This window comes from Megalops cyprinoides, chromosome 8 (genome assembly GCF_013368585.1).
Source record: "Megalops cyprinoides isolate fMegCyp1 chromosome 8, fMegCyp1.pri, whole genome shotgun sequence".
In the NCBI taxonomy this organism is placed as follows: domain Eukaryota; kingdom Metazoa; phylum Chordata; class Actinopteri; order Elopiformes; family Megalopidae; genus Megalops; species Megalops cyprinoides.
Genome location: NC_050590.1, coordinates 10,838,773 through 10,860,236, shown reverse-complemented (window position 1 = coordinate 10,860,236; position 21,464 = coordinate 10,838,773). Strand labels below are relative to the sequence as shown.

Here is a 21,464-nt window from a genome sequence, read left to right as displayed (position 1 = left end):
CTGCATACCAACACCCTAGCAACACTTTGGCAACCACCCAGCAATGCCCTAGCGACCATATTGTTTACCCTAGCAAACTTAGCAACACCCTGGTAACCACTAAGTAATGCCCTAGCAATGCCCCAGCAACCATATTGTTTACCCTAGCAACCACTTAGCAACACCCTGGCAACCACCCAACAATGCCCTAGCAACCACCTCATATACCTTAGTAACCATCTAGCAACACCCTAGCAACCACCTAGCAACATCCTAGGTGGTTCATCAACATCATCTCATATACGTTAGCACGTTTTCACTGCCGAGTCACCATCACACTCTGCATTTTCTTCAGGAAATGCACTTTTCTGGTGTAGGTACAGTGCCGTCCACAGACAGATCCGTCCATTTTATTCATTCAACTTTTACAGACAGTAATGCGTAAATCGCATTTAATGTGAAATGCGATCTCACGGAAGTGATGTTGCAGTTTCATGACCTCTCACCCAACCAAAAACAGCTACAGTAAACAGGAAATGCCCCCCTGCAGCGATGCAAGTAAAAACCAGGTCCATTCCTTTATTCTCTCTCTTGCTTTAGTACGTCCAAAGAAGATGGACGTACCGCTCTCTCTCTTGCTTCTTGCTCTCTTGCTGCGTATGTCTGAAAAAGATGGACGTATCACTCACTCTCTCCTGAAGGCCGCACCACGCGGATGGGACACGGAAAGCAGATTCTCCAAGCTAGCGACGAATTGCTAGCAGAGATCAATAACGCAAGAGCCGAGTTTCAGCGCCAGCCATCAGAGCAGCACGAACTTGTTACTAGCCGGAGACAAAGACACACGCACGACCCAGAACAAATGAACACACACACACTATGACACGCCCAAACAGTTGCGCAAGACATTCACTCATACCTACACATAAGTGTAAATAATACACAAATGCCTCACTCATATTGTATATGAATGTACTGCATTACTACTTCGGTTTTGTATTTCAATAAACGCATTATTTTTCCAAGGTTGTGCTGTAATGTTACACATGCAATGAATATCGCCAGCCTCTGCTGATCAGAATTCTAAAGACCTTCACCTCTTTGTTAGATCATCAGTGTTATTTGTTTAGTTAGCTAAATAGATAATATTGTGATTTAATTAAGATTAACTATTGATGTGGTCATTTCAATTATGATTATTAATTTAATTATTAATTGGAAGTTCCAAATTAATAGTTAGTATGTTTTATGAGACTGATATACGAATTTGAGACTGATATTTTATTTTAACTCCTATGGTAGACACCATGTTCTGTATAGTGCCTCCATGTGTTAAATTTAATTATCACCAACATAACTGGTACCTCATGTAAGGATATTCCTTACATGTAAGTGGTACCCCTTTCTAATCATAGGCATTGTCCCTACATAATTGGCATTGCCCCTGTGAGGAAGACTAACTTCCCCCTACACTGGTTTGATGATTGTAAGGTTACAATAATAAAACAATGAAAGAAAGCTTTGTGCTTTTATGTGTTGTAATTCCAGGCAACTGCACTAATGGACCATTTGTATTGTGTGGACTTTAACAATTTGCTTTACCAAAAGAACTCTGGTATAGTTTAATTTAATGCTGAATCTTGGATGGCAAAATATCAAAATCCAGTACTTCATCTAAATTATGTCAAGTTTGGCCAATTAGCTCGCAAGCTTGACAAATCGAAACATCATTATATGTAGCCAACTAGCCAGCTATGCTATGTTCTTGCTTGTAAGTAACAACCTTGCATTATATCGCTATCCAGCTAGGATTGCAGGCATGTCTTCTAGCACGTTACAAGGTGGCGGGTTATTTCTGTAGCAGTTAGCTGTTTGTCAACTACTGTAGTATATTGTTTTTTTTTCTATTACATAGTGCACAGATACAACGTAGTGGTGATACTAATGGTCTTCAAATACAAATGTCTTCATGTTTCAAGAACTGACTGAAAAGGGTGCATGTCTGAAACATGAATAAGGCACTGGTGACAACACTGTAAAAAGGTTTGAAATGTTTTAGTAAATATTGAGACATATATAGTTCACAAGTACTAGATGCTCCCATTTCATTCGTCCAAACATGTGAACAAAAAATGTTCTTTTACTAATTTTCAATGATCTCATGGAGGTGAGAACATAGCTTGAGAAAACAAAATAACAGCTGAAGTGACTAAGTTCACAGAAATTATTTCAGTGTATAGGTATGGAAAAATGGAGCATAATAAGAATTTAACCATAACAATTATCGTACTCAACCATTGCTTTTATAAATAATGTTGCATCTTTCTAGCAGAACAAACCCTGTAGTGCAGGTATCTGACACTTGCAAACATGAGCAGTACCATGAACATTACGTCAGTCATCAAGCAAATGACATCCACAGAGCTATAGGAGTACCAGGGTATCCTGTAGGCGAGCGGCACCTTCGTGTCTCATCACACAATCCAGAAGATTGAACTTCCTGTATATAATTTTGTATCCCCCAAAAATGTACTCCTTCAGAGGAACAGTGGTTGTCTAATTAATCAAAGTTCTAAATTGCTTTTAAATCAAATGTTTTTAAGCATGTCCTCTGACATAGCAATATTTTGACAACCATTGCAAAGTTATGTATTTCTTGTAACACTAAAAAGACATTAACTCATCATTAAAACATCAGTTGTTTAGAGCAGTAATTGCTGCTGTGCGCCTTGTGCACAGTATGGTACCACATTCCTATCAGAATGTTGGTCATTTTCATTTATCTTCTTGTTTGGTTGTAATGCATATCAGTCACTAGATTACATTACACTACATTTCATTCAAAAGTTGAAACACATTTATTGCAGGCTATGCTATTTCTACAATGATGCTATAGATGAATTGTTTGTTGTTTGTTTTAAAAAAAGAACCCCTTCAGCACAGACATCTGATTAAGGCAATTTCAAAGAAATTCTCCATTACAATTATTCTCACTTGATAAATGATGCTGACATTGGCAGACAATAATTATGAGTGACAGTAGCTGTTTAAATACCTTATATAATATTTGCAGAAAGAAGTGACCTTAGAATAGATTAAATATATAGCCTGCTTTTCCCCATCAAACAGTTAACAGCATGAGACACAGGCACATACATCAGACAGGACCACCAATACATATAATGTTCAAAAAACCTAAAGGAAATGTATCTGTCTTTGCCAATATCACATCATATGTAGACTGTTTAGATACAATTAAGGTATTCAGTCTAATGTCTGTAAAAATGCAACAGCTCACAAATGCTTCTGAGACAAAGAGTGGCAAGAGCTGTATGTTTAGAAAATGGAAAGGCTAAATGATAATGGTTACCAGCATGTAAGGTCTAAGCATCTAATGATAAAGGTTACCGGAATATAATCACAATATTTACATCAGTGAGCATTAGTCAAACCAGCATGATTTTGTCTCCAAAATGTCAGCTATGTCCTGAGGTCATGAATATTCATAACAAACGGCTTAATGGAGCAAGTCTGGACAGTTTCTTAGCATATGTAGTGATGTGGTGAGAAGTTTAATCATATTTCAGTTTTATTTTATAGCACTTCTTGCTGCACAGAAAGCTAATACTATTAATGTATTACAAACTAATACATTGTATCGGTTCATTTTTAACCTTTTCTTCTACAACAATGCGGCCAATAAAATGCTAGTACAGTGGTTAATCATGTTTCAATTTTTGTTTAAAACAAACTCGGAAGCACAGAAATTTAATACCAGCAACAGTGATGAACAATATGAGCAACACAGCAGCTAACAACACTGCTATCACATCCACAGAGTGATAGGAGTACCAGGGCATCTTGTAGGACTCAGTGCGCAGGTGAGCAGCACCCTTGTGTCTCATGACATACTCGATCCAGAAGATTGCACGGTCCAGTGGTTTCATTGGCTGGTCCTGGTGCAGCCTGGACAGCATCTGCATGTTCATCCTGTAGGACGGGTCATGAAGCACTTCCTGTATGGCCTGGAGGAAGACGCTCCTGTCAAAAGTTCCTAGATCCAGGATCTTGGCTGCTCCTCTGTGCTTCAGCCGCAGGAGGTTGTCATATTGGTCAAAGAACAATGGAATTCCCAACACCGGCATACCATGGTAAATAGCCTCTTGGACTCCATTGGTTCCTCCATGTGCTACAAAAGCCCTGGTCTTAGGATGTCCAAGGAGGTCATTCTGTGGCATCCAGTTGACTATTAGTGTGTTGTTTCCTAGGGTTGCTGGTCTTTCCCCTGTGTGCCTCCAGATGATTTTCTGAGGAAGTTGGGAAAACGCAGCTGCTATTTCCTCTGTTAAATCACGGGGAAGTTCACCAACAAAAGCGCCCAAAGACATGATAATGACACCATGTTCTCCAGAGCTCTGAACAAAGTCCTCCAGGTCTTGGGGAAGGGGCTTGGAAGGCTTGCACTGGAATCCTCCCACGTAAACCACATTGGGCATAGTGGGCCGTGGAAAGTCAAACACAAAATCAGTTCTCATGAGCCATATATCAGCTGCTTGCATTAACATGTAGAGGTTCACATCTTGACCAAAGTACTGATTGGCCACATCTTGGTAAAATGGCATGACCAGAAATTTGTCATTAAAGAGCCAAAGTCCAAAGAGAAGCACATTTCTGAACCGCTCAGTAAAGGTCATCTTGTCTGAAAAGCCAGATCCAGTTAGTGGAATGTAAGATAATGGTGATGGAGCAATGGCAAAGTGTCCCTCTCCAATTGGAAGCCACCTTACATTGTAAACCAAGGGTAGGTGAAGGTAGTGTGCCAAGAATGTCCCAACAGCCCAGCAGGGGTCAGTAAGAACTAAATCATACTGGCTTTCCAGAAGGCTTTGTACTAATTTTGAGTCTTCAAAAATCGTCACCACAGTTTTACGCAGTATTCTGTGAAATTTTGTCATCTGGCCAAACATTTCAAACAAATTCATCACAGACCTCTTTCCACTTCGTATCTCAACGAATGTCCTCATCATTTCATTAATAAATTGCTCATCCAGGGCCTCTTCAACAGAGACAGTGATCCATCTGTAATGTGGAGATTTCTCCTTGATGTACCAGCTTTTGTCTGTACGCATAATTGTGACATTGTGCCCCCGGGCATGCAAAGCCTCTACGAGAATGTTCATGTTGATCCAGTGGCTTCCTTCGATGGGATAAACCAGTACATTCCCACCATGGCATACTGTTAAGACAAGGCCTAGGAATGGGATGACTGCAAGAAAAGGTGACTGGATCAAAAACATCTTCATGCTGTCTGAAATGCAATTTAAAAATAAATAATTAATGAATTAAATAAATAAATAATGATGCAGGCAATCAAGTGAGAGACAAGACAATTGGACTTGTTTCGTGGTGAAGAGGATGACCATTATTAACAAAGATGCTGAATTTACAATCTCACTTGTGTAGAAGTGTTACCGCTTTCAAAGGGGGTACAACACCATTGAGTCAAGCGTCTTGAAAAATGGTGGTAAAGTACAGACTGTAACAGTTCTACTGAAATCAGAAATGAAGCCAGTTTACTCCATAGTGATGTCATTTTCTGTGGCTGTACTCAAATTTAAAAAAGCACACGCACACATATTATATCACCATGGGAAAACATTTTCTTGAATTTTGAATTTGAAATATAGTAATTTATAAAGTAAAATACAGTATCCCTTAAAAGTAGAAAATATGTTTCATTCACTGCATGCAGATTTAGAAACCCATAACTCTTCAGGAGAGGCCTTCCATTTAGGCTGAAGTACACATAAACAGTTAGGGGAAAAGGAGAAATGATTGCCAAAATCTGGTTATCCAATGTTTTGTAATTAGCAAATTCATTCACAAATTATGTCAATATTATCTTTTGTTAATTCCCTTCATGTGGCCAGACCTGTACTGTGAATTCTCATTTGCATTCATGGCCATACAGTCTGTGTATTTTATACATACTCACTCTTAAAAATAAAATATGAATCATTTTATTCTAAAATTTTGATATACAAATATTAAGATCGTACTATATTCCAACCATTTGGATTTTTTAAATTATTATTCACATTCACACTGTAGCTCTAGTGAATTGTCTTGTTGCCAATTGCCTGATGTCAGGTTCAGTACTCTGGCAGAATGAAAAACGAAGGTGCTGTGTAAAATTCTGTGGTCGTTCATGAACCTTCAGGCTGGGTATTTATGCACATTAATGTTGCTCATTATAAAAGAACATATCATTCAAATCTACCTTCATGCTAAACTGCCACGTATACTGAAAAAAAAGCTAACATCAAAAAATGAGACTATAACAAGTGAAAACAGCTCCACACGATTATACACTGTCAATTGACAGAAAAATGATACACTTACCCAGGAGAAGAATAAGCCAGCGTGTGTTGCAGAGACTGAGGAATTTTCTCCAAACTCTAGCTACTAGTCTCTGTAATCTGGTCCAAAGGGCAGAGTTGTGCTTCTCAAAAGAATATGCTTTCTAAGAAAAAAAAAAAACAGAGGTGTATTTTTTATTGCTCACTCAACCCAACCGTACTTGGTTTAGTGCCCTTGAACTTTGAAGAGAGTTCAACAGCGCTCCACTAGATAGCATTTTTCTGATGACTCTAGCTGTCCTATAGCAATGAACTTTAACCTGTACTTGTGGTGTTTATCACTGCTAATAAACGCGGAAATGATCAGGCATTCTGGATAGAAACAAGTGACTCTTTAATTGTCTGATTCAGACAGGCAGCTTCTTTTTCAGGATAGTCTAATGAACGCAACCAACGTGCATTGCACATGCGCAGTAGTAATAAAACCCCACAGAACTCATTTCACACGACAGTACTTATGGAACAAAGGGTCTCATTTCCACCAGAAAATAAATCTATTAATTTCACAGAAAACTAAGAACCTTTCTCTGTTACTTACTATAATACATACATATATACATACGTAGTACTCTTAATATGCCATCATTAATGTTTCCTGAAGGAAGGTGGTCAAATTATATATAAAACCAAAAATCTGATTAGCTAACATGTTGTTTTGCCTTTAAAATAAAAGGTTGACATAACCCTATCTCATCTGAATGACTAGCATTTTTCACATTAACACTGCTTGTTTTGCAGCCTGATGGTCTAATTGTCTTGTGATTTCCCACAGGAATCTCGGCAATCCTTTGATAAATACAAGACAAAGTACATTTAAAATGAGGTGATCTCATAAGCTGCATGCAATTGAAACCATGTAACGGTGTGGTTTGTACTGTGTTATTGATTTGCACGTAAGAAACGAAATTGTGTTACTAGATATATCAGAAGCAACAGGGACAGAAAGCAGCACTGGCCCAAGCCTTTATGGGGCCCTGGGCAGAATTTGCTTTGGGGGCCCCCCACCGCCTCGGCACCACCAATACTATTGACTATTGTCAATGCTTGATCAATACGTGATCATTTGCACACTCGCTCTTGGGGGCTCTAAGCAGGCGCTTAGTTCGCTTAGAGGGGCCAAGAAAAAAACTATTTGCACCGGGGCCAATGACAAATATAGCTGCAAGCAGTGATACAGGGGCCAAGCACAATGAGGGCCTGTTTTGCAATAAGGTAGACATTGAAACCATTAAGTGTGCTGAACTTGGCATGACTGAAGGAATCAGAAGAAAAAAGAATTATGATTTTAGGCCATGCAATTCAAAAGATATGTTAAAACATAAGTATAATACAAATTATATTCAATATGCTTTATAGCGCCACCTAGTGGTCAAACATCACCAAAACACTTGGGCACCCTCAGGGCATAGTCGCAAACAGAGGCACCCAATTTGGTGTCAGTACACAAAAGCACTGCTTAGATATGGCCTCACTAACTGTTTGGCGTCTTCACTGTTGACTTTGTTAGCACATTACTGATGAATGCTTTCTAGAAACATAAAATCATGGACAACTTTTGTGTGGCACGTTCTCAATATGCTCTGAATCAATTTTTGAGAAGATTGGAGAAAATTTGTGGGAGGAGTAGCGAAAAGACTGTTTTCATTAAAATTCAAAATGGCAGACAACCAAATATGGTGGAAACGAAAATTTTACATCTGTTCAACTTGACATGACCCAAGGAATCAAAAGAAAAAAGAATCATAATTCTAGCTAAATATATGAAAAGTTATGAGCAGAAATTCAATAGTTTTAGTTATAGCACCACCTAGTCATGAAATGACACAAAACTTCTTAGACTCTTTCAGGACTGTGTAGGAAGTCCATATACCAAGTTTGGTGTGAAGACACAAAAGCGTTGCCGAGATATGACCTCACTTCCCGTTTGGTGTCTTCGCTGTCAAACTCATTTGCATGTTATGGGCGAACGCTTTGGAATATCTAAAAAAATGGATAACTTTTGTGAGGCATGGTCTGAAGATGGTAGAAGATTGGACAAAATTTGTAGGAGGAGCAGCAAAAAAAACAGTTTTTGTAAAAAATTCAAAATGGCGGAAAATCCAATATGGCACACTTTGATGGCAATGGGTGCGTTGGACTTGACTTAAGGAATCTAGGTAAAAAAGAATTTTGAAAAAATTCCAACAGGGTCAGGAGTTATGGCCAAAAATGTCAGCTGAACTTTGATCTCATGATGTCGCTAGAGGGCTTGATTGACTGACCCCAAAATTGGTGAGTGGACAGCTGGGACTGGTAAAAAGCGTACGAATGGATCTACGGGCTGCAATAGACTCCCATGGCAGATGTATAATAATAATAAGAAAACTAACAATTACAATAGGGTTCCATCATCTTTGGTGCTTGGCCCCTAATTATGTTACGCTACAGAATGACACTGCAAGGAATCCTACTTAATCTAGTTATCTAGTTATCTGTTAGTTAATTAGTGTGATTGCAATGCGAAGCAGTGCAAGCAAACTATTGTTATCCGATAGTTTTATTCTTCTTCTTCTTCTTTTTCTTCTTATTTCACCAAATTTTGTCCCGCTTCTCCTCCTTCTCTTTTTGTTGTTCACTCATCCCTCCATCCACCTATTCACTTCAGTTCATTTTTCAAAGTCTTACCACTCGGTCACCATTTGACCAATAGCCACAGGACCTGATATGCTGGTTTGGGTCATGTGACCCAACACTCACCAAAGGTGGGTGTGGCCCTAGCAACCATATTGTTTACCCTAGCAACCGCCTACCAACCACTTATCAACACCCTAGGAACTGCATACCAACACCCTAGCAACACTTTGGCAACCACCCAGCAATGCCCTAGCGACCATATTGTTTACCCTAGCAACCACTTAGCAACACCCTGGCAACCACCCAACAATGCCCTAGCAACCACCTCATATACCTTAGTAACCATCTAGCAACACCCTAGCAACCACCTAGCAACATCCTAGGTGGTTCATCAACATCATCTCATATACGTTAGCACGTTTTCACTGCCGAGTCACCATCACACTCTGCATTTTCTTCAGGAAATGCACTTTTCTGGTGTAGGTACAGTGCCGTCCACAGACAGATCCGTCCATTTTATTCATTCAACTTTTACGGACAGTAATGCGTAAATCGCATTTAATGTGAAATGCGATCTCACGGAAGTGATGTTGCGGTTTCATGACCTCTCACCCAACCAAAAACAGCTACAGTAAACAGGAAATGCCCCCCTGCAGCGATGCAAGTAAAAACCAGGTGCATTCCTTTATTCTCTCTCTTGCTTTAGTACGTCCAAAGAAGATGGACGTACCGCTCTCTCTCTTGCTTCTTGCTCTCTTGCTGCGTATGTCTGAAAAAGATGGACGTATCACTCACTCTCTCCTGAAGGCCGCACCACGCGGATGGGACACGGAAAGCAGATTCTCCAAGCTAGCGACGAATTGCTAGCAGAGATCAATAACGCAAGAGCCGAGTTTCAGCGCCAGCCATCAGAGCAGCACGAACTTGTTACTAGCCGGAGACAAAGACACATGCACGACCCAGAACAAATGAACACACACACACTATGACACGCCCAAACAGTTGCGCAAGACATTCACTCATACCTACACATAAGTGTAAATAATACACAAATGCCTCACTCATATTGTATATGCATGTACTGCATTACTACTTCGGTTTTGTATTTCAATAAACGCATTATTTTTCCAAGGTTGTGCTGTAATGTTACACATGCAATGAATATCGCCAGCCTCTGCTGATCAGAATTCTAAAGACCTTCACCTCTTTGTTAGATCATCAGTGTTATTTGTTTAGTTAGCTAAATAGATAATATTGTGATTTAATTAAGATTAACTATTGATGTGGTCATTTCAATTATGATTATTAATTTAATTATTAATTGGAAGTTCCAAATTAATAGTTAGTATGTTTTATGAGACTGATATACGAATTTGAGACTGATATTTTATTTTAACTCCTATGGTAGACACCATGTTCTGTATAGTGCCTCCATGTGTTAAATTTAATTATCACCAACATAACTGGTACCTCATGTAAGGATATTCCTTACATGTAAGTGGTACCCCTTTCTAATCATAGGCATTGTCCCTACATAATTGGCATTGCCCCTGTGAGGAAGACTAACTTCCCCCTACACTGGTTTGATGATTGTAAGGTTACAATAATAAAACAATGAAAGAAAGCTTTGTGCTTTTATGTGTTGTAATTCCAGGCAATTGCACTAATGGACCATTTGTATTGTGTGGACTTTAACAATTTGCTTTACCAAAAGAACTCTGGTATAGTTTAATTTAATGCTGAATCTTGGATGGCAAAATATCAAAATCCAGTACTTCATCTAAATTATGTCAAGTTTGGCCAATTAGCTCGCAAGCTTGACAAATCGAAACATCATTATATGTAGCCAACTAGCCAGCTATGCTATGTTCTTGCTTGTAAGTAACAACCTTGCATTATATCGCTATCCAGCTAGGATTGCAGGCATGTCTTCTAGCACGTTACAAGGTGGCGGGTTATTTCTGTAGCAGTTAGCTGTTTGTCAACTACTGTAGTATATTGTTTTTTTTCTATTACATAGTGCACAGATACAACGTAGTGGTGATACTAATGGTCTTCAAATACAAATGTCTTCATGTTTCAAGAACTGACTGAAAAGGGTGCATGTCTGAAACATGAATAAGGCACTGGTGACAACACTGTAAAAAGGTTTGAAATGTTTTAGTAAATATTGAGACATATATAGTTCACAAGTACTAGATGCTCCCATTTCATTCGTCCATACATGTGAACAAAAAATGTTCTTTTACTAATTTTCAATGATCTCATGGAGGTGAGAACATAGCTTGAGAAAACAAAATAACAGCTGAAGTGACTAAGTTCACAGAAATTATTTCAGTGTATAGGTATGGAAAAATGGAGCATAATAAGAATTTAACCATAACAATTATCGTACTCAACCATTGCTTTTATAAATAATGTTGCATCTTTCTAGCAGAACAAACCCTGTAGTGCAGGTATCTGACACTTGCAAACATGAGCAGTACCATGAACATTACGTCAGTCATCAAGCAAATGACATCCACAGAGCTATAGGAGTACCAGGGTATCCTGTAGGCGAGCGGCACCTTCGTGTCTCATCACACAATCCAGAAGATTGAACTTCCTGTATATAATTTTGTATCCCCCAAAAATGTACTCCTTCAGAGGAACAGTGGTTGTCTAATTAATCAAAGTTCTAAATTGCTTTTAAATCAAATGTTTTTAAGCATGTCCTCTGACATAGCAATATTTTGACAACCATTGCAAAGTTATGTATTTCTTGTAACACTAAAAAGACATTAACTCATCATTAAAACATCAGTTGTTTAGAGCAGTAATTGCTGCTGTGTTTTAAAAAAAGAACCCCTTCAGCACAGACATCTGATTAAGGCAATTTCAAAGAAATTCTCCATTACAATTATTCTCACTTGATAAATGATGCTGACATTGGCAGACAATAATTATGAGTGACAGTAGCTGTTTAAATACCTTATATAATATTTGCAGAAAGAAGTGACCTTAGAATAGATTAAATATATAGCCTGCTTTTCCCCATCAAACAGTTAACAGCATGAGACACAGGCACATACATCAGACAGGACCACCAATACATATAATGTTCAAAAAACCTAAAGGAAATGTATCTGTCTTTGCCAATATCACATCATATGTAGACTGTTTAGATACAATTAAGGTATTCAGTCTAATGTCTGTAAAAATGCAACAGCTCGCAAATGCTTCTGAGACAAAGAGTGGCAAGAGCTGTATGTTTAGAAAATGGAAAGGCTAAATGATAATGGTTACCAGCATGTAAGGTCTAAGCATCTAATGATAAAGGTTATATATAATCACAATATTTACATCAGTGAGCATTAGTCAAACCAGCATGATTTTGTCTCCAAAATGTCAGCTATGTCCTGAGGTCATGAATATTCATAACAAACGGCTTAATGGAGCAAGTCTGGACAGTTTCTTAGCATATGTAGTGATGTGGTGAGAAGTTTAATCATATTTCAGTTTTATTTTATAGCACTTCTTGCTGCACAGAAAGCTAATACTATTAATGTATTACAAACTAATACATTGTATCGGTTCATTTTTAACCTTTTCTTCTACAACAATGCGGCCAATAAAATGCTAGTACAGTGGTTAATCATGTTTCAATTTTTGTTTAAAACAAACTCGGAAGCACAGAAATTTAATACCAGCAACAGTGATGAACAATATGAGCAACACAGCAGCTAACAACACTGCTATCACATCCACAGAGTGATAGGAGTACCAGGGCATCTTGTAGGACTCAGTGCGCAGGTGAGCAGCACCCTTGTGTCTCATGACATACTCGACCCAGAAGATTGCACGGTCCAGTGGTTTCATTGGCTGGTCCTGGTGCAGCCTGGACAGCATCTGCATGTTCATCCTGTAGGACGGGTCATGAAGCACTTCCTGTATGGCCTGGAGGAAGACGCTCCTGTCAAAAGTTCCTAGATCCAGGATCTTTGCTCCTCCTTTTTCCTTCAGCCGCCGGAGGTTATCATATTGGTCAAAGAACAATGGAATTCCCAACACTGGCATACCATGGTAAATAGCCTCTTGGACTCCATTGGTTCCTCCATGTGCTACAAAAGCCCTGGTCTTAGGATGTCCAAGGAGGTCATTCTGTGGCATCCAGTCGACCAGTAAGGTGTTGTTGCCCAGAGTTGCTGGTCTTTCCCCTGTGTACCTCCAGATTATTTTCTGAGGAAGTTGGGAAAACGCAGCTGCTACTTCCTCTGTTAAATCACGGGGAAGTTCACCAACAAAAGCACCCAAAGACATGATAATGACACCATGTTCTCCAGAGCTCTGAACAAAGTCCTCCAGGTCTTGGGGAAGGGGCTTGGAAGGCTTGCACTGGAATCCCCCCATATAAACCACATTGGGCATGGTGGGCCGTGGAAAGTCAAACACAAAATCAGTTCTCATGAGCCATATATCAGCTGCTTGCATTAACATGTAGAAGTCCACATCTTGACCAAAGTACTGATTGGCAACATCTTGGTAAAATGGCATGACCAGAAACTTCTCATAAAAGAGCCCAAGACCAAAGATAAGCACATTTCTGAACCGCTCAGTAAAGGTCATCTTGTCTGAAAAGCCAGATCCAGTCAGTGGAATGTAAGATAATGGTGATGGAGCAATGGCAAAGTGTCCCTCTCCAATTAGAAGCCACCTTACATTGTAAACCAAGGGTAGGTGAAGGTAGTGTGCCAAGAATGTCCCAACACCCCAGCAGGGGTCAGTAAGAACTAAATCATACTGGCTTTCCAGAAGGCTTTGTACTAATTTTGAATCTTCAAAAATCGTCACCACAATTTTACACAGTATTCTGTGAAATCTTGTCATCTGGCCAATCATTCCAAACTGAAAATTGACAAAATTCACCACAGAGCTCTTTCCTCTTTGTATATCAATGACTTTCCTGATCATTCCATTAATAAATTGCTCATCCGGGGCCTCTTCAACAGAGACAGTGATCGATCTATAATGTGGAGATTTCTCCTTGATGTACCAGCTTTTGTCTGTACGCATAATTGTGACATTGTGCCCCCGGGCATGCAAAGCCTCTACGAGAATGTTCATGTTGATCCAGTGGCTTCCTTCGATGGGATAAACCAGTACATTCCCACCATGGCATACTGTTAAGACAAGGCCTAGGAATGGGATGACTGCAAGAAAAGGTGACTGGATCAAAAACATCTTCATGCTGTCTGAAATGCAATTTAAAAATAAATAATTAATGAATTAAATAAATAAATAATGATGCAGGCAATCAAGTGAGATACAAGACAATTGGACTTGTTTCATGGTGAAGAGGATGACCGTTATTAACAAAGATGCTGAATTTACAATCTCACTTGTCTAGAAGTGTCAAGCATCTTGAAAAATTGTGGTAAAGTTCAGACTGTAACAGTTCTACTGAAATCAGAAATGAAGCCAGTTTACTCCATAGTGATGTCATTTTCTGTGGCTCTACTCAAATAAAAATAATAATAATACACACACATATATCACCATGGAGATATTTTTGGTAACACAGACATTGCATGTTCAGTAGAATCTACATAAAATCACAAAACAAAATTTTATTCTTGTATGAAAACATTTTCTTGAATTTTGAATTTGAAATATAGTAATATATCAAGTAAAATACAGTATCCCTTAAAAATAGAAAATGTTTCATTCACTGCATGCAGATTTAGAAACCCATAACTCTTCAGAAGTGTCGTTGGTCATAGCTACAGTAGATGCCAGTTAAATCAGTAATATTTTCATTTTTCAATGTGTTGCTGCCATTTTTAAATGTTCTACCTTTGTGTTGTCAACCTGTTCAGGAAAATGCATAGCATTGTGGCAAAAGGTGTGCTGCTTCTGAGACACTATAAGAAACCAAGGACATGAATGCCAAACAATGGATGAATCTTAATATTCTAAAAGTGAAGAATTAACTTATGTTAAAGTGTCTGAAGAAGAGGAATGAGCAATAGTGATCGCAAGCTGGCTGTCTCCTACCTCGCAACGTCTTCCAATGAAAGCCTTTGTTGTTTGGAACTGTGCTTAGCTGCACTTCCTAGTGACTGCATAATCTTCCAACAGACTTCCATCATATTGCAAAGTGTACACGACTGTTAGCATATGTCAGCTGGATATAGCACTGAATGGTGTCTTTTTTTGCGGTAACAATAACCAGTATGAGGGAGTATGCGCACTCACAATTCTGACGGAATTCCAATACGATGTCGTGGGATTCGTGCGGAGTTTTCAAACACACCAAAGACCGTGACAATGTTGACATTAAAATTTCAACCATCAAAGTTAACTGCAACTCACACAATGATGTAAGGGACTGCTTTTAAATGTGTTTATTTTTATTAATTTAATTTGAACAGTGATTTAACGTATGTCAACAAACAAGTCTACGCTTCCCCGTGTAACGGGTGTACAGATTACGTTATTTCGGTCAGTTTGCAAGAAAGTATCGAACCGAGATTGTCGTTGCGCATCAAACCCTTACGGCCAGCGTCGTTACCGACTGAGCTAAGGCCAATTTGCCCCTAACCTATAGGAAACAGTGCTAGCTAATCAAATCTCAGGGAGTGATGTAACCACTGAAACTGCTCGGCTACCTGCTACCCTACTGGTTTACCTGCGTGAAGTTGGCACCCCAAGTATTTAAACAGTTCGGAATGGTATTACTGTTCCTTTGTGCCGGTTTGTACCGTAAAAATTTCGTTTGTGCTGCTATGTTTTTTTAGATATAACAAATTATATTGTATGTGCTGTGACGTCACCCAGCACCCCAAGATTCTCCGAATTGCTCCGTTTGTGCCGGAAAAAAATTCGTTTGCGCTGCTATGGTTTTGTAGATATAAATATTGCATTTTTAGGCGATGACGTCACCCAGCACCCCAAGCTTCTCCGAATTGCTCCTAAATGGTCACGTTAGTTTCTGCTACGCTTGTGCTGGTTTTTGCCATGATAATTTTCGTTCGTGCGGCCATGCTTTGGATAAACACTGTACTTCATGGCAAAAATTCTGTGACAACTTCCAGAACGCTGCTTTCTCCATAACGAAGAAAGTGGCTTCTACTGTGCAATGTTTGGCCAATGTTGAAGAACTTTGAAGACGTCGCGAGTAAAACAGCACAGACTGACATTACGTACCTCCTGCGTGCAGCTGTATGTGCTCCGTTTGCTGCAAAGTGAGTGCCTACGTTTGGTTTCAAATTGCATCACGTGGGGATTTAGGAGGATGTTCTGTTTACATTCACATGCACACCCTGCACTATAATCTTATCGCTGGAATAGAGAGAAGTGGCCTATCCCTTTCCCTAAATCTGTCGTATATCCTCTGAAAAACAGGAAATATTTCGCAATAATCTAGGCTGTCCTGTTGAACGTGTCTCCATAGATTTAGAGGAACATGTCTCTTGAATAATTAATTTCCCATTGGTTGTCAGTTGACTTATAGTCACAAACTATGGTATGCTGTCAAATTGAAAATTATAATAACCCAATTATTATAACTGACCAGTAGTTCATAGCTTAACTGTATCTGTGATAGCCAATTGGTGCATATTAAACAGGTAAAACCCTTGGGGAAAGGATAACTAATGACTGAGGGATAGACATTCATTGACTCTCTGAAAAGGGTCAAGAATGGCACCATGACACTGAGAGAAGAGATGACACCTGGACTTTCAAGACACCATAACCTGTCTATAGTTCTCAAACCAGTCTTTTGCATCACAACTGATAAGAATTATAATGGTCTGACTACAACTGCTTCACTCCTTCTAGTTCTGAAAATTTTATATTACATATTTTAATTGTGTGCACCTGTTTTTCTTGTATAGATCACAGGTGAAATGGCTCAATGCGAATGGGAATGGGAATATTCCTCTCACACGTGTAGCTATGGCAGTGGCCCCTCCATACAAATGAGAACCTGGTAATGCGCACTAGGTTGGGAAAACAAAAATATTACATTTAATCTCATGTGGCTTTAACAAAAGGTTTCTGACATTCGACACCATAGAGATCTGTGAAGTGCATGAACCACTTGACTTTTCCTGCTAAGCAGCATCCCCCCAACACTGGACTGATGGGAGAGAGAGTCGAGCAGAGCCACACAATCAAATGCAGCAATTGTGTGATGGATCTGCTCCCAAGCTCAAATAAAAGGCTTGAAATTGAAGTGGAACTGCACTGCAATATTAATGCATATCTGGGGATTCAGGAGATGAAGAAACCAGATCAATTTGCACACTTGCTGTGCAACGTTTGCACTTTCAAAGTTTCAAACGACAAAGATTATTTCGTTCTCTGTCGCTACACCATTGCTGTGTTATGCTTTGATTGATGTGGTAATCTATGTGAAAATATATTATATACACTGTATATCTACATACCATAGATGCAAGCTTGTTTTTAGTGACTGAAGTTGATCTTGGTGAAGACACAGGATGGCTGAGTAGCTGGGAAATAGCTGCCTTTCAGCACATATAAATTGTGTTTCTTGCCTCTGTACATACCTTAACTCACAGAAATGTGGCATGTCACATGTGTAAAAGGCTAAAACCTTTTTCATAACAGACAGACCATTAATAAAGACTTTCCTCAATATAGTCAGATCAAGAACATGCATGGTATCTGTATGGCAAGCTAGTTCACTCATGTCTATACTAGATTTAGTCTGTTAATTCATATTTTATAACTTTGGTTTGCAGTTTAACTGACCCTTTACATACCCATACAATATCTGTTACATAAAAACAAATAAATGCCTAATATTTCCCACTGAAAAGTAACTGCTAATATTCCTCTGTGAAAAATATATTTTGGAAAAGTTAAGGCACTACATCTAGAATATTATAATGGTGAGCAGTGAGAGACTTTCAAATTGTAAATCTAAACCAAATTTGTATACATCTGCAAAAAGCTATATTTACTGTCTTAAAGGATGTGGTTCATAATTTATACTTTTGACAGAGCTTACTTGATTCAAAATGTCTTGATATAAAACTGAATTTTGAGAAACAAGAGCCTGAGAAACAAAAATGATTTTTTCCTATGTAAGTGCTCCATTCAGTGTGCAATTAACAGCTAGCTTTGTCATTGTCTTCTTTGGTAGGTTATTTGCATTTTTGACAATAGTTAATCTGTCCTCACATTGGGCAACAAAGTAAACAAGCCTAGAAATAAAAAAATGAAAACAATAAATGAGGGGCTCTGCATGTGTTTACTAACCGTCACTATTTCATAATGTACAAAGAGTAAATAATTTTACTGATTTACAAAGATCTGGTTGGGTGGGCAGACTGAACACTGAAAACATACACATGAAATCGTCTCTTACTTGCTTTGAGATACTTACGTTTTAGTAAATATTGTCAGTCAGCTTCATTTAGTCCTCTCTAATGAGTTTAGTTTAGAGTTTAGAGTTGTGATCATCATGACATATTGACACACGACAAAACAGCAGGAAGTTAGCGGAGGAGCAGAGCTGCATGTCTGTCATTATATATATATATATATATATATATATATATATATATATATATATATATATATATATATATATATACACACACACATATACATACGAATATGTAAAACCTGCCTGGGTTCCTATTGTCCTTCTCTGTGCCTTTCTCTAGATTTGTCCAGATAGGGCAGCATGGAGTTAAATATTCTGCTATAGTCTCATTCTCTGCTATAGTCATGACATTCTTAAACACTTTATAGCACAATTTCTCTTGGTTTAACATTTGAGATTAAAAGAAAGTGTTCTAAGAAAATTACCAAATTGGATATGGTACTGTGTTTCACGTGGATCAAGGTATCATAATCTCTCTGGACCACAGCCACATCGCACTGACCACAACCTGCATCCTTACAATATTTCAGCCTCTCTCACAGGTGGGACCAGAAGATCCTAAATTGGCGGATGAAGCCGACTTTACTGATGTAACAATGAGGTGTGTGGTGACTGTTCAAACCTGCTATGCCACCCTGGGATTGTGCCCAGGGAAAATAGTTTTATGGGTGCGGCTTAGACCCCTAGGCAACAGGATAATGAGCCCCCGGAGTTTCGATACAGGGAAGAATAATACATGATTCAAGCTGAAATAATTATTGAAAATGCTTTACAATATTCAATGACCATTTATTATTAAAAGTTAAGAGTTTAACATGTTAGAAGAGGGGTGAAAGTATGCACCACTGAGATTAGATGTTTCCAATTAAAAACACGTTAAAAGTGGGCGAAGAGCTGCCTGGGAGAAGCTATACTACTCACTGCTAAGGATTCCACCCGTGTGAACAATACTCACCGCTCCGTGCGCAGCCTCACTAAACATGCAGGTGAAGGGAGACTCCACTACAAACCAAACTCCCTCCACCAGACAGCCTGAGCTCACTGCATTCGGGTGCGCTACCCTAATCAAAGATTTAAAACGCACTAAAACCGGTTAGTTTGGTCACACATCACAGAATATACGAAGGCATATATAATCTTAGGAGCTAGACATACTTTTAACTACCATGCAATGCTGCTAGCTTAACGAATTAAAACCATAAAGCAAAACAGTAGCTAGCGTCGCCAACTGTCCCTAAAAATACACACAGTCAATCAGTACAGACGCATGCATATTACCCAGAATTGCTACAATTACCTCGGATCGCCATAGTCGCGATCCTACAATACCGCGAAATGAGTTTACCCAGATACGACTCCGGTTGAGCAGCCCTCAGACCCGACTGGACTACATTGGCCTACAGGCACCTTTGAAATCAAAGCGAAGCCAGGTTAGTGCTGTACTGCCAGGCAATCTCCGTCGCAACGTCAAAATAAATGTACATACCTGCGATCGGCGAGCGCAACCGGTTTTCGTTGGTGAAATACAAGAAGCACTGGCGATCTGTCCGTAAAATGCCACAATTAATCAAAAACCGATAAACCTCAGATAAACCACAGTTTAAAAACACACGCCACACACGTACCACTGGCCAAACAAGAAGCGGAACAAAGGACAAGGGAGGAGGCGGACTCTGTAGCGGAAACGGGTCGCATAACAGCTACAAGCCGCCTTTACCCTGACGCTCATTGCGCCGTTTGAAGTTGTTGAAGTTTTCCGTTTGAAGGTGTATCGTATTAGTTGCCCTATAGGCTGTAATTGTAAAAATCTGATGGTACTGTGTCCTCAAACAGACCTTGCTCTCAGCTGAGAACTGTCTCATTGTGGAACTGTACACATCCTGTCCCCGTACTGTCGCTATACTTGCTGTATGCACTTTTGTAAGTCGCTTTGGATAAAAGCGTCTGCTTTTATCAACACAAAATCACAAATGACCAATTGTCTTTCTGTATGTTTATGTTGTTGCCAGTTGTTGAGCACTTTATAACTCTGCTGTGTAAAATTCTGAAATGCACAATCAAATCTAAACCATACATTTAAGCTAAAATAGTTTAAAAAAGCCTTGTTTTTGGCATTTCAAATGCAACGTATGTAAAGTTTATAAAAGGTCACCCAATGTACAATGAATTAATTATGGTTTTCCCATTTACCTTTAATGATGGGTCATGTGCACTCTTGCATGTCTTATTTTACTGTCCGTCACGGGACTACCACCAGATAGTTTTTTTATAAATACATTTTTACAGTTATCACATGATAACATAACAAACCCAAATTTAATATTCATCATTTTTCTCATACTTTTGAACAGTTTCCTCCACCAGCTGTCCTGTACTTTTAAACTCCACAAACACAACTCGCTATTTAGCTTTGCCTTTTAGAATGATCTAATGTAATCTAATAACAAAGGAAAATGGACATACAAAACCTTACTTCTGTCATTGGCAAACGGACTACTACTGCAAAACTGAGGCAATTTCTAAAAGTTCTTTAACAAAATTACAATATTTGCTTTTACACTGAGATGGGCAATATCCTCTTACCATCTTGAAAATTGGTTACCTTTTGCAAAGTGCAATGTGCATCTGAAAGCATTTCCCATGAATAACATTGATTACAGATAGACAGCAAATGAACTGATTTGTGGAATGGAAAGGAACAAGAGAACAATACATCACGAAACACTAGGGCACTCCCCTGACAAGACCCAGTGACAGTTCTCAACTAGTGAATTTGGCCCACTGAGGAAAGAGGAAGGAGCTTAAAACACATCCCCTGGGGGGGGGGGGGGGGGGGGGGGGGGGGTCCTTTCACAAGACAAAACAGCAGGAACTCCCAAACTGAGGAGCTCACCGTAAGCATAACAGCTGCCAATGCACTTCTCTGAAAAAGAGAGCATGACTCTGAACCTAATCTAACATTGTGAAGTACAGCATGTTTTGTGTTTTTTGCCATGAAACAAATGGCATTTGGTGTTCTAAGGTAGCAGAGGAGCAGAGCTGCATGTCTGTCT

General features: G+C 39.1%; 2 protein-coding genes across 6 annotated transcripts; both read right to left on the bottom strand.

Annotated features, from left to right (window-relative positions):
* Window positions 1-1,561: 1,561 nt before the first annotated feature.
* Window positions 1,562-20,058, bottom strand: LOC118781622 (UDP-glucuronosyltransferase 2A3-like). Of its 4 annotated transcripts, none has more exons than XM_036534634.1 (4): window positions 20,037-20,058; window positions 19,898-19,954; window positions 6,382-6,502; window positions 1,562-5,245 (listed from the first exon to the last, which is right to left on the bottom strand). In XM_036534634.1, the coding sequence occupies exon 4, from the start codon at window positions 5,157-5,159 to the stop codon at window positions 3,699-3,701; it is 1,461 nt and encodes a 486-aa protein (XP_036390527.1). In that variant the 5' UTR covers window positions 5,160-5,245; window positions 6,382-6,502; window positions 19,898-19,954; window positions 20,037-20,058; the 3' UTR covers window positions 1,562-3,698. The 4 variants fall into 4 exon arrangements, with proteins under 4 accessions (XP_036390527.1, XP_036390525.1, XP_036390526.1 ...); XM_036534632.1 differs by having other exon boundaries at window positions 1,562-5,287; window positions 20,037-20,057; XM_036534633.1 differs by lacking the exons at window positions 19,898-19,954; window positions 20,037-20,058 and adding an exon at window positions 19,709-19,759 and having other exon boundaries at window positions 1,562-5,287.
* Window positions 11,847-20,049, bottom strand: LOC118781621 (UDP-glucuronosyltransferase 2C1-like). Of its 2 annotated transcripts, none has more exons than XM_036534628.1 (2): window positions 19,898-20,049; window positions 11,847-14,242 (listed from the first exon to the last, which is right to left on the bottom strand). In XM_036534628.1, the coding sequence occupies exon 2, from the start codon at window positions 14,235-14,237 to the stop codon at window positions 12,642-12,644; it is 1,596 nt and encodes a 531-aa protein (XP_036390521.1). In that variant the 5' UTR covers window positions 14,238-14,242; window positions 19,898-20,049; the 3' UTR covers window positions 11,847-12,641. The 2 variants fall into 2 exon arrangements, with proteins under 2 accessions (XP_036390521.1, XP_036390522.1); XM_036534629.1 differs by lacking the exon at window positions 19,898-20,049 and adding an exon at window positions 16,197-17,763.
* Window positions 20,059-21,464: the final 1,406 nt, after the last annotated feature.

What these genes read in the sequence shown, in the direction of transcription:
- LOC118781622 (XM_036534632.1), bottom strand. Translation starts at nt 5,282, where the DNA reads ATGAAGATGTTTTTGATCCAGTCACCTTTTCTTGCAGTCATCCCATTC.
- LOC118781621 (XM_036534628.1), bottom strand. Translation starts at nt 14,237, where the DNA reads ATGAAGATGTTTTTGATCCAGTCACCTTTTCTTGCAGTCATCCCATTC.